At 42.9% G+C, this 13,851-nt stretch overlaps 1 protein-coding gene across 1 annotated transcript in view; it reads right to left on the bottom strand.

Annotated features, from left to right (window-relative positions):
* The window catches only part of CACHD1 (cache domain containing 1), a 192,433-nt gene that overhangs the window by 27,028 nt on the left and 151,554 nt on the right, over positions 1 to 13,851 (bottom strand). The window contains exons 9-15 of the mRNA XM_016208395.2: positions 12,973 to 13,206; positions 11,104 to 11,253; positions 10,351 to 10,474; positions 9,422 to 9,539; positions 5,512 to 5,680; positions 1,012 to 1,154; positions 99 to 280 (exon numbers count right to left, since the gene is read on the bottom strand). Coding sequence (XP_016063881.2) covers positions 99 to 280; positions 1,012 to 1,154; positions 5,512 to 5,680; positions 9,422 to 9,539; positions 10,351 to 10,474; positions 11,104 to 11,253; positions 12,973 to 13,206 — 1,120 coding nt within the window. The remainder of the gene's footprint in view (positions 1 to 98; positions 281 to 1,011; positions 1,155 to 5,511; positions 5,681 to 9,421; positions 9,540 to 10,350; positions 10,475 to 11,103; positions 11,254 to 12,972; positions 13,207 to 13,851) is intronic.

Raw genomic sequence — 13,851 nt, 5'->3', positions numbered from 1 at the left:
TTCCTTAGTGTGGCCGCCTAAAGTTGCTTTATAGTATGTACTTATGTCTCTCCAGGGTTTGGGGGGAATCTTTGATAATGGAAGCCCCGAAAACTCACCATTGTCTCCTAGTGGGATCAAATGCTTTGTCCATGAGGGAACCGGGATAAATTCTGAGGACGCCATTGGGTGTTGCTATGTAACGGCGGACAATGTAAGTGTTCAGGCTACTCATTTCCATTTGTGTCATCCATTCATCTGTGACGTGGCTGGTAGCCATTACTTCATTTCTGACAGAGAACTGGGAAACAAAGGAGGACATAGCGGGGATCCTTTAAGACCCACATGAAAAGAGAGTGGGCTGCTGGCAGCGCTTCCCTAGGCTCGGCGGCAGGGAAGCCAAGCCCAGTTACTTCTTCCAAACCCTTCCGAGCAGACGGACACAGCCAAACTTGGGGAAAACAAGGGCTCACTGGAACAGTCAGTGGATGTGTGACTGTGATTTACTCCCCTGGTCATCCCACTGAAGCTCTCTGCGTTGAAGAGGAAAGATCCTATAGTGAAGCATCTCTCCCTCTCTCTGTCTGTCTCTGTCTCTGTCTCTCTCTGTCTCTCTCTCACACACACACACACACACACACACACACACACACACACACACGCGCGCACACACTAAATCTCCGCTCCTTAAAATTCATTATCTTTATCTCAGCAGCCGGTAGGGGCACTTTACTTCTTTCTCCTGGGAAAACAGGTCTGGCCAAGTTTCACTGGTCTCTAAATCACACCCCCCACCTAGAAAGCCCTAGTGCATGAAGGCCTGAAAGAGATTCCTCCGGCTCCCAGGGCTTCTTAATCCATCAGCAGGGTCATCAGCAACCAACCTCCCCGGGGGCCACACGCTGTCTTTCTGGCTCTCCAGCTGAGAGGCACAGATCCAGGGCTGGCCTTCCCACTTCAAAGGTTCACAGCCAGCACTCCCCCGGCCCGGGGAGGGGGCCACCAGACGTGGGGCCCCACGCCAGCACTCACTTTGAGCCCCGGGTTGGCAATGAGGCGGGTGTTGTCACTGAGGTAGGCGGTGTAGTGCTCCACCATGCGCTTTGTCTCCGGCTGGCTGAGGTGCTCGTAGGGGGAGGAAAAACTGCCAGCAGACAGCATGACGGTTGGACTTTCTGAAAGAGAGCAGACAAAGCAGCCTGAGAATCCTGGGGCCTCATTTCAGGCCAGAGCGTCCCGAAGGCTCTGCCAACCTGTCCGCAGCGGTGGCCTGGAGTCTTCCATAAGGAAAGCAAAAGAACTCGACATGGAGCGGGAAAGGAAAAAAAGCCACATTCTCTCACTTCAGGGAGCTTAGTAAGGAAGGAACCAGAAGAGACACCCGTACAAATACATACAAGTACCTGAAAGGGCAAGTGTTCAAAATACCTCAGGCCTACACATAATACGCTTATTAGGACCGAGGAGACAGCGTGTGACATGGGGCCAGGCTGGGCTGAAGCTGGGCGCCACGGATTCCTGGCTCCATGGTGTTGGGCAAGTTGTAATATATGTGATGTTTTCATCACCTGAAAAGTGTGGGGGGGGGAAGTTGCACCAACCTTAGAGAGTTACGGGGAGAATTATATTAGTTAATATACTATGTAAAGCAAGTGAGTTAAGTGTAAAGCATGTAGATCAGTGGTTGGCACATGGCAAGTGCTGTAAGTGTTAACTACTATTGCTCACACTAGTATTATTATCTAGGAAGAAGGAAAAATGGAATATTGGAGTCAATGCAAAAATCAAATTTACAAAATTATTTTCACAGAAGGGGACAGCCAACCTTGACATAAACAAAGCTTGTAGAAATACAGTAGTTACTTGGACATATTTAATTGTTGATCTTATCTAAGAGGAAAAGCCCAGTTCACTACTTAAGACAAAAATCCTCTCAGTGAATTACATTATAAAACAAGAACACTACATCTTTGGCTTTGAAATTTTCTATTGTTCGGTCTTATTATATTTTGAAAAGCTTAAGAAAGCACTATCACGTGGCCCATCTCATTTAAATCTGTGGGTCATTTTCTATTCCTTTTGTGAGTTCTCACTCACGGTGTCCTGTTTCCTTGTGACCTAGTTATCTCTGCCTGTGCTGGACGCTGTACTTAAAACTAATTAGTAAGAATGGCTGAGGGCTCACAGGGTGGGAATAACTTCCTCCAGAGAGGACTGCTGTTTGATTCTGGCAGGTGCCGCACCCCCAGGGGAGGCAGGGCAGGAGTGGAAACAGGTCCCAGCAAGGAGATGGGAGACCAGCCTGGGTGATGCATGGTGAGACTCTGGTATTCAACTGGCCCATGACTAGTTAATGTTTGAGGCTCCTTAGGCCACTCAGATGACAGGAATCCCAAGTCAAGGGTTGATTTAGTTTCGAGTCACCCTTACCCTCAAGATGTAGTCTGATAGGACCTCTGCTAAAGGCGTGTGTGTGTGTGTGTGTGTGGGGGGGGGGGTTGTTTATATATTTATCAGTCTCCACCTTTTGGGGACCATGGATTTGATCTCTGCCTCTTCTTAGCCACAGGAATTACTTAAAGCACAGTTCAATTTCACGGTTGTTTCTTCTGGATTGATGAATATGTGCACTGCACAAGCGGTTTAAAAGTGCTGACTTTCTTCTCTGAGTTCTTAGATTCTCCTAGACTTTGACCCAGTACCTAACTCTCATGTCAGTTCTTTGATGCTTTTCAAGAAGATTTCTGAGAAAGAGTTTCCATCTAGCAGTTATAGTTGTCCTCAGTAGATGGGTCACAACTACGTAGTCGACCATGACCAGAGATGTTGCTTCTAGTAATGCTGTCTCATTTCATTCTCATGATGTTGGCAGGGGGTAGCCGGGGAGATTATTATTATTATATTCATATCAAGGAGAAGAAAACCAGAGGCTTAAAACGGTTAGGCTGCCCAGCAGCGTGCTGTGGACTCACGGGATCACGCTCATGGGTCCTTTCGGGCCAGGCGTGCCAGAGAAAGAGGACTGTCCCTGAACTCAGAGTGCTTATGACACAGCTGGAGAGAAAGGAACTTAAAAAAGAGAGAGAAAACAATAAGAATAATGCAGTAATATAAGAGCAACACAATAAGAAGCGTCAAAAGGCAACACATAATATTTCAGGGACAACAGAGCAGGGCCAGAGGTAAGAGGAGGAGAGACACCTTGGGGCATGGGCCTTTCTTGCAGTGACAGAAAAGGGCATTTTAGAAAAGCTTGCTGCAGTAAGATGGACTGAGGGAGAGGAAGAGCCAAGCAGGACAGAGGACCCGAGGCTTTATGTCTAGGCGGAAGGCACATATACACACATGTATATTTAACTGCAATGCATTATATATGCTTTATTCATGTCCCAAGAAAGACAATGTCTCTCCCTTCTGCTCCCCTGAAGGGAGCTTTGCTAATATTTCATACATTGCCTCACAATCTCCATCACCAATGGAATTAGATGGAAACCACTTATTTGCCGTTTTCCTTTTAATTGTTTTAATTATCTCACTGCTTCACTTTCATTACCAACTGATAGTAAACTGCTCTCGATGACCCCTCCACACTGTCCTGGGGTGGGGGGGCAGGTGTTTCTACTGCCAAGGAGAAGTTGGGTTGTAAGAGTGCCCAGTGAATCAGACAGTGGCCTCAGGGCTGTCTGTGGGATGTAGGACCAAACCATTAGTCTTAGGTAAAGTATTTGAGTTAATAAACTCTACAGTTTCTGAGCATCTCTATTAGGCAGCCCTGGGCGAGTGAAACACAACACAATCCCCAAATGTAATATAAAAGTTTCCAGTAGCCACATTAAGTAAAAAAAAAACAAAAACAGGTTGAATTAATTTTATTAGTATACTTTATGGAATCCAATATATCCAAAACATTATCAGTTTACACGTAATCAATATAAAAACTTAAATATTTTACTCTTACAGTATATCCCAACTTGGAATAGTCACGTCACGTGCTCAGTAGCCACACGTGGCCAGTGGCTACCATACCGGACAGTGCTGCTCTGAGGGTTATCCACAGGACGTAAAAAATCTAGGCTTAGGCCTTCTTCTCATCTAGAAAAACTGCTGCACTTCACTTCTCAAATTTCAGAACGGTGACCTCATACTCACCAGCAGTCACGCACGGGGCGCCCCTACGGCACTTGAGAGAATCGCGCACATCTTAGCGTTTCAGTGCGCGTTTTCATAAAACGTGAACTGAAGGGTGTACATACTCTCTTGTATAAAAACCAAAGGCAAAGCCTAAATTCAAACGAACGAACAACTGTAAACTCCAGCCTTTTCTGATGGCCATCTCTGGCCCTCTCCAAGTTGTCTACACTGCTGGACAGTGTCCTAGAAGAGACCACTTAGCCTGCCCTGCTCCCCTCATCTCATACCCAGACAGAAACTCCACAGGATGAAAGTTAAACAAGGGACCCACACACCAGAGGCTGGGGGCCTCTCCTTGACCCCATTCCCACCTGTGCGCCCTCTACTCAGGTTGCTGGCTGTCTAATGACTCTTAGTCATGGTTTTTAAACCTTAAGTATTTCAACAGTGAAGAGGAGAACGCCGGTCTCACAGTACGGTGAGTACGCTGTGTGGTACCGACGGCACACACCACAGATGCCTAGCGCGGGCCTGGCGCAGGGCAGCGTGCCACACAGCAGGTGGCAGCAGGCCCAGGAGGGGCACTAGTCATGTCTCAGCCCTGCTGCCTCCTGTGTTCCCTTGGGGACATTCTGCGTTTCTGATAAAACCAAAAGTCCTCACCTGTAATAGGTCAGACGATGAATGCCAAATACCTGGCACATACAATTATAAATTACCTTTTGCTTTCTTTGAACTATTTGCCTATTTCCTAAGCTTTTTTGAAGATGGGGGCCTGTGGTAGATAGAGATATGCTATATAGATACGCAGGTATGCTACCTGGGAACTCCTTTTACTATTTCTCCATCTTCTATCCTGTATCCCCACAAATCCTAGTATCCCTGGCCCCCATATCTGGGTGCTGGACTCTAATAGGCCATATCTGCGACTCTCTTTGATGGACTGTCCTTGGGCTACTAAAACCTCTTGGCCAGCATTAGCAGAAAGCTCAAAGTGACTACGGAATATGAAAGCGCAGCTCCTTTCTTGAGTCTGGGCAAACTCTATAGTATAACTTATACCCCGAAGCCCCCCTACAGAATTAGGCTGAGGCTGTGACCTTACCTAAAATTAAACTCTTGCTTGCCTTTTCCTCCTTCCCTATTCTGTTTCCCGTACTGCGTTGCTGGTTTCTTTCGAGAGCCCATCCTTAATAAATCATCAACACACAAACCCTCATCTCAGTGTCTGCTGCAGAACCTGACCCAAGGCCTGGCCTCAAACTGTTTTCACATCTGTATTCCCAAGCTGGCACTGCAGGCATGCAACATCTTTTTTTTTTTTTTTTTTTTTAATTCAAACTGATATTTATTGTGCTATGAGTGAGACCACAAAGGAAGCTGAGCAGTGCAAGACTTTACCTAGAGTGGCCAGCTGTTTGAAGTGAAGGCAAGCACTGGGCTGGCCCAGGAGGTCCAGCCGGTGGTACAGCAGCTTGCTGCTGGGGACGGTGTTGAGGTTCTTCAGTTGTCTGACAGGTATTTCTGGTTGTATCACCACAATACAGAGAATAAAGGAGGTGTCTTGTACCTGGAAAAATCGATAAAGAATTTCTAATACAGAAAATGAAGGTTCCTGGGAACAGTGACTTTGTAATCCATTATATTCTCCTATCTCTGTCTTGTATCTCCCATGGAAAACTATTTGATGAGTAAATGAAAGACATGAAGATGGGTGACAGATTACATTTTATGTTTTCTATTTTCCTTTCTGATAGAGAGAAATTAAAGTCTGACGCAAAACCAGGGAGCTAAGGAAGGGATTAGAAAACTTAGTCCCTTGGACACAGTGACCGCAGCCTTCTTTTGCTTATTTAAGCTGGAACAAGGCATGAGAACACAACCATTATTTCTGATGGGGTTTGAAATGCATTTTGAAATATATAGCTGGTTTTGCATGAGTGTTTCAAAAACTGCCTATTTTAAAAGCAAATGTTGACTCCACACATACAGCCCACACAGATTCTGGTTTATTCATTCTATTATCTACTTTGTCTTTTCTTGGTTGGAGATGACCAGGACCTCCAACTCACGACAAGTACAGACCCTGAGGCTCCCTCACAAAGCCTGCCTGGCGTGTCATTGCAGACCAGGGTAAGCAATGTGCCGTAGCTCAGCCTCAGCCAGCAGGCGCCATGTGGGAGTGCTTTCAAACGCACTTTGCTCCTAGAAATGAACGCTTGCCTAAAATTTGGTGGGGGAAATGTCCACCAAAGTGTCAAAAGCCACGTCGAGCTACTTGGACCTAGCTCCTTGACTTAAGAACACAAAGAGAGCCAAACTACTTAAGTCTATTATATTAGGAGATGGACAGAATCTATTTAAAAGAGAGTCTGTAAATAAAATAAAAGAGTGATATAAGCAGCTAAGTCAGAACTAAAGCAGCTCGAAGGATTTGCTTAATGACCACAGAGAAACTCTTCACTAGGCAGGTTAGAGTTAAGTGTAATTTAGGGTTTAGGAGGATGGTGCAGGATCTTTTTAAACACCGGAGAAATCTGCATCTCCCTGGAAGTGCTTTCAAGTGCCGCGGCCAAGGATATTCAATTAGATTAGCAAATTTAATCCACTTCTTCCTCCCACAAAATTAGAAAATGACCGGGTGTTCCAAAGAGGCATTTACTATTCTATTCCCCCTCTTCCCTTCTCACTGAGTCATCCCTCGAGTTTGTTTCCTGTGCTGCATGTTTCAAGGAACCAAACAATAAAAACTATCAGAATGGCCAGCATATAATTTTATCATTCTGTCTATTCTAAGAGAAAAATAAGAAATTACCCCAAGTCCTGGACCTACTGGGGTGATCACTTCATAAGGTATATACATGTCTCATCACTATGCTGTTACACCTGAAACTAATATAATACCGTATGTCAACTGAAGTTGAAAAACTAAAAAAGAATTAAAAACAAAGTTAGCCTAGAAAACTTTATAAATATTTATGTTTATAAATAGTTCTTAGCTAGAAAGGGAATCAGATTTCAGGACAGGTCTTTCTACTGTGTTCTTATCTGAGAAAGACCGTCTCTGCGTTTGGGACTGTAATGTACCCAGAAGGGCTCTCTGGGACTGGGCCTGTTTTCCTCACTGGCTGCCCAGGGGATTCCTGTTTTGAAGTGAGGCAGGGCTGTGTGATACAGGAACGCTGGAGTGCCTTCTGATCGTCCGTCCGTCCGTCCCTCACAGCACGCAGCCTCAACTGCTCGAAGGTGGACTTGGGTTCCAGAGACAGAGTGGTAATCTCCTAACGCTCCTCACATAATCCCTCGTTATATTTAAATTAATTCAGTGAAACAATCCATCCATGTCTGCTACATGTACGGATGCTAAGCAGTTTAATCAATTATTCTCAGCATAAGTGAAGTCTATTTGGATTACATTTAGTAGAGGAATCCATTTTATTCCAGAGGACAAGATAAGCACCCACTCCCCTTCCCCTGAAGTAACTCAACAGAGCTTTAAAATATTTACTCTTACTGCTGGGCAACCAGGCCAGGCTTTTTAACTCCAATCTCATTATTTATTACCTCTTTCAGTTTTCACTTAATAGTGATGTTCTTGACAATTTCAGGACTCTGAGAACTACCTCAAGTGATTTCATGATTATACCTATTTGGCGGAGTAGAGTGGCCAGAATTTACCAGTATCACTGAAAAAAACACACCTATCTTAATGAGATAACACTTTCCAAAATGTTAACATTGGGTTTATTTACCCTACAAAGAAGGTCTTGAAAATGCCTGCATCTCCTTGTTTCTCTTTCAATGCCAAACATATATTAAGGCAGATATTTTCCCAGGGTGTAACTGAGCTGCTCTCAATCAGGTTATACTGCAGGTAACCAATTTCAAATATGAAAGTATTTTTCAGTCAAGTAGTCTGGTATCTGGCTCAATTCTTCTGCTGTGAAAATTAAACAATTCATCTTTATTTGAAAAACTGTATTAATACGAAAAATAAGGGCAGATGGTCCAATCATCTTCAAAAAAAAAAAAAAAAAATCCTGAAAATGAGCTGACTCCGAGAATTTCAAAAAGACTTTGACCTTCCTCAAATCTGTACTGTCAAACAATAATGGTAAGATTAGGCTTGTAAATGTAAGTTTCTCAAAAAGCTTCATTATTTTGTTTGCTTTTGTTTCCATTGTAGAAATTGCTGTTGCCATAATGATGCTTTAAGAACCAAATGAGAAGGTTGGAGGAGAGTCACGTCCAAACCACGTTGGCTATTTCTAATTCTTGTGATTCCTAAGCCAGACACAGACCCTCTATGAAGCTGTTTAATTGTCTGCACGCACCACTAGGCTGGATGCTCTCGAAGTCACAGGGCCTATCATTCTTCCTTATTCTTCTTAGCTCAAAAGAAATGTTTAAGAAAAGGTTCTTAAAGGGAAACTTAAGTATCCATTTGGAATAAACAGTTTAAACACCAGGTATGTCCATCCAAGGGAATCCCAAGGATGAAATTTAGTGATGAAATTTGACGATAAAAATGGAAGTCCACTCTTCTTTTGACCAATTACAGTCTCAAGCGCCCCATAACAGTATGTTATGGTGTGCTCGGAAGAGGGAGTTAAGGGCTGAAACACAAGGCATACGGACAGTGTGTGTTAGCTTCTATTTCTTTGAAGCCCCCTATCTGAATGAGGCTAGTAAAAAAAAAAAAGCTGAAGTGGGAACCACAAGTTATGGCTCAAGAGTCAGCGCACTTGCAGTAAATCTGAATTATCCAAATTCTAGCGTGGAAGTTTCTTTTCCTTGGAATATGTTAACAGAGGGCACTTATGCTTTCATATCTCTTTTTTAAATTCCCAACTTCCACATCTGAGTTTAAAATGATAAAAACTAACTAGATATAACCTAAATCTGTATTGGTAGGGGACTGTTGAAGAAATTGGGTTCATCTATATAATACAACATAGCCATTAAATGTGCACGCGCGTCAACATGCACACAGACACTGATATACATGCCTGTGCGGATACAAATTTTCTGGAAATTGACCAAAGTGATTATTTCTGGGGAATGGAAGGTAAAAGCCAGGGGGCAGGGAAGGGCACAGTTTACTGTCTACTTTATATTCTTTTATATGGTTTGATTTATTTACCATAAATAATAACTGGTTTTATAAATACAAAAGGGAAAAATTATAAAATATCTGAAGCAACTCTTCTTTCTCCAAGCACTTTAAAACTGATTAATGACACCATCTGACCCAAGGTCCCTAGAATTCCTGCACCCGCAGCTGCTGGGCAAAGGCACTCCCCTCACTCACCATCTTCCAGGCGTAGCTGACGTTGTAGGCCTCCTTCCCGGTTTCTCTCAGCTTGTTTATGTGCCAGGACAGGGACGAGTTCACAGGCACTGCGATAATCTGGCTGCCCAGGGGGAGGCTGCATTGGCAGACAGAATGAAATATTTCAGGGGAAAGATAAAATTAAGCACTTAATTAAAGGCTGGGAAAAAACTGGGAGTCAATGACCACCTCCTGATTTTGAAAAGCAACGAAGCTCATCACTTTTGAAAGAGATAATGTGAGATTTTCAATTCTGTCAAAGCATGATGTCAGCTCTGCACTAAAAACATTCCTGACTCTCTACCCCTGCGCCCACCCCCCAATTCTAATTCTTTCCAGAAACTACGTTGAGTCAAATCGCTCAGTTATTACTTTACAACCAATGAGCACAAAGACCCGTTTCTCCGTAGGTTACCATCTGCCAAAATAATGTATCATGGTTGGAAAAAATCCAATCTGCTCTTTATTTCAAGAGAAAATGTTGTGTGTGATGGTGCTATTGACTTGGAATGGACGCTACCTTGCCAAGATATTTCTTGGCATGCTGGGGAGCTGGTCCTCAACTTGACCTTTTATTTTGCCAACGTTTTCCAATTTGGTACAATGGGAGTATTCTTTTTTAAATGAGAAAACATATACCTGATTTTACAATTAAAGGCAATGTAAACACTAAATTTGATTTACAAGACATTTCTCCCAAATCATAGTTCTAAGAGACCTTACCCGTTGTTCAAAGTAACTATATTTTTGCCTATTATGCTCAGGAAAAAATTACTGAGTATACTTTTGATAACATTAAAATAATTTATATACTTGTTTTATATTCTATAATAAACACTCATATTTGACCTCGAAGGATCCTATTTTCAGAGAAAAATAAAATACTATGACCCTCACCTTTCCCTTACCTTAGAATATTTTGCCGAACCAACTCAAATTTTGGGATATTTTCATAATGAATGATGTCAGTATGAAGAGGGGGTTCTGATAGTAAATATGGCCTGGTCAGGGATGGGTGCATAAGTGTATACCCTGAAATAAGAAAACAGAAATACAGGCTATGAAAGACATGTTGTAGGAAGTAGTGAATCTAATCAAGTAGCTATCATAGGTTTGAACCGTGAAATACTCTGGAGGGCTGTCCAGCACTCAGCTTCTCAGTATGTAACTCACCAGTCCAATAAAGACTGAACTTGTTTTATGTGTTCTTGCATAAAACTGAAGTGCAGAAAGATGTCTTAAATTATCAAACATCTGTTTAATCAAGAATATTTTGGAGGCACTGGTCATTTGGTCTTCATTTTATGAAACGCTTTAATCTATCATATAAATCTTAATGCCAGTAAATCCAAAGATAACAATATAGACCAAAAAAAATCCAAAGGATCACATTCTATGTGTCATTCAATCCTTAAGTCTAATTTCCTGGTGTTACAAATAACTGTTACCTACCCCTCAATACAACATAGAAATAAATGAATAATTTTTAGATTCATTCTGCCACCTTTATGGTGTTCTACTATACACAGTAGTCCTAGTCACACTGTGTTTGTAGAAATACTATCATTTTCTACTTTGTTAGAGTCAGAATAGCTACAGATTATTTTTTTCAGGTTGCTAAAGAAATTACTCTTTCGCATAATTAAGTTTTAGCAGATTACCTTTGTCATCTATGAGAAAAGTATAAGAAGCCAAAGAGTCTTGGTAATACGTCACATCTTCAAGGATGTAAGCCAGGTTCACGTCCACACCTACAATTCCCAGAAGTAGGTTTCCAAAGTAACAGGGTTTACTCACAGTCATTATCAAACCTATGGGTTAAAAAAAAAAAAATTCAAAGAATACCAGAGAAGAATGAAGACTGGAGCTGTGCTCTAGGGAATCATAAAGGCTGATATCAGGCATCCCAGTTCTGCTGGGAAGAAAAGTTCCCTGTGTGACCCAGTAACCAATCTCTGCCTTTCCAGGTTGCGTGAGTGAGTGAGAGTACACGGGAAATAGCGTCTGCTGGGGGTTCAGATATCTCAGTTACACTGAGGCAATGTGTACATTTCCCACTATTTTTCACCTTGAAGGACATGACATTCCAGAGCAATGCAAATCATCAGCAGCACTTAATACATCATTCTGCTTCCTGGAGTAGGGAAAATTCAGCTGAACTTGAAAGAGTACTGACCAGGGTATCCAAAAAATCTAGGTTCTACCCAGCTGTGCCCCTCATGTATCATGCACATTTCCTTGGACATAACCTCTCTGAGGCTTGCTTTTCCCGTCTGTTTGAAGGACACAGTAATAACCGCTATACGGATCTCTAGGGTTTGTTAGATGAAAAGACATTGTGGATAAAGGAAAGCTTCTAATCGACTATGTTTCTCTAATGTGTCCTATCCAAAACTGGGACGATAGAGAGAAAAACTTAGAAAGGTGCAGAATCTTGTCCACCTGGAACTGAGTAGCTAAAGGAGACAGACACCAAGTTTCCAAAGGAATCTATTTCTTGGCATTGGGGCCAGAAATTTACAAGCTTTTATGTAAAGAAGCGGAGAGTCAATATTTTAGGCTTTGTGGGCTACATAGTCTCTGTTACATACATTTTGTGTTTTTTTTATAAACCACGCTTTAAAAATATAAAAACCATTTTTTGGCTCATGGGCTAGACAAAAACAATAGGATACTTAGGGAAAGAGAAAAGAGGAGAGAATGTGAACAGTGTGTGTGTCAGTGCATGGGCCTGTGCATCAGGAAAGCGGAACTTTCCTCCCACTTTTACTATGTTGGGTTAAGTTGCTCCACTTCTCTCAATAAGACTTCAGGTGTCAATGGGGAGCTGAGGCAAAGCGATCTCTAGGACCCCAAACAATTCTACAATCCTATAGCTCTAAATAAAACTCAAAACAAAAAGATGTACTTTCCTACGTTTCATGGCATGTTCAGACCTTAGCAACATACCAGAAAGCCACCCTTCTATAAACACGCAGGAAAGGGCTTTGGATCCCCTTAAAGATTTCTACAAAGAACCGGCTTCCACACAGAGCACTGTGTACGATGCCCACGCAAACTATTACTCAGTTCCTGTGACTGTCAAGGCCAATTACATGCATCGCATGGCAGGAGGGAGTGGATACAACATTGCAAAGCTGTGAAAAGTTATGCCCAGGTATAAGATAAGTAAGTTTTGAGGACATACTGTACAGCGTGGTGACATAGTTAACGGTACTGTATTGTATATTTGAAAGTTGCTAAGAGAGATCTTAAGAGTTTTCATTACAAGAAAACACTGATAACTATTTGAGATGATGGACAGTAACTAAACTCACTGACCCGTCTTTCTCTTATCAGATTTAAAACACTTGTGGAGGGTGGGATGTGTGCCTTACCGTCGCCGCCCGACACAATGCTTGGCTGGGGGTCCGGGGGGCCAGGCAGCCTGCAGCGCTCACATGCGAGCACCGAACACTTCAAATTACTCTTTCGGTGGACTCCGGTCCACTTCTCCCTATCTTTCAGCAGGAGGTGTCCTCCAAACTCACCATCTCCCATCTCATCGGAAAAGGGGAGGCTGAAGACAGCCTCATCAATCATCCGGTTGGGCAGGTTGGTGTAGAACCTGCCGACTGTGGTCTCCAGGTTGCTCAGCTGGTTCAGCACCATCATGCTGCCCTTAACGACGGGCAGGGCCGTCCGGTCGGGCACCCCGTACTTCCCCGAGTTCTGTTCAGCCAGGTCTCTCAGAAAAGCCAGCTCTTTCAAGCCGGTCACCCCATCTGAAACGGAAAGCCAAGGGAAGCCAATGCGGAGAGCGTGGTGCATATTTCTGCAGTAACCTTGCCATTCACATCGAATAAGGGCCCGGCTCATCTCTGGTAACGCCTCTTCCCAGCTGATGACCCCTCTGCCAAAGAGCTCTTTGCAGAGACCATCTGGACTCAGGACGCTGATACCAGTTCTTGCTGAGGAACAGAGCCTGAGGCGCAGCCTTTCCTCAAACAGTCAAGAGGGCAAAGGGGATCTTCAAAAGGCAATGGTGGAAAACACATGAGTAAACAAAGGAGCTCCGTCTAGCAAGGATGTGTTCTCCCCTAAAAGTTTAATTATAACATCTAAATTATTTTTCTGCGTTTAATATTTTAAAGCAGAAGTCATGACTAGGAAGTCTGCATTTAATTTAAATTAGTAGATGAAGTCGTAAGAGTTTTAAAGGATAGAGGTTTACCATTTCATTTCTTACCTCCTCGCCTATTAGACACTTGCCAAAGTCTCAGGCAACTAAATGAAAGGATTATGGATTGCATTTAGGATGCCTCCAAACCCTGCATCCTTAAGCTCATTTTAATTACAAATGTTTTCATGTTTGATACTGTTAGGATAATACTGGACTTGATTTATTTAATGTATATTTTTTCTGTTTA

Source organism: Miniopterus natalensis, chromosome 9 (genome assembly GCF_054644295.1).
Source record: "Miniopterus natalensis isolate mMinNat1 chromosome 9, mMinNat1.hap1, whole genome shotgun sequence".
NCBI lineage: Eukaryota > Metazoa > Chordata > Mammalia > Chiroptera > Miniopteridae > Miniopterus > Miniopterus natalensis.
The sequence above is the reverse complement of the archived record's forward strand: the minus strand, read 5'-3'. Positions and strand labels throughout refer to the sequence as shown.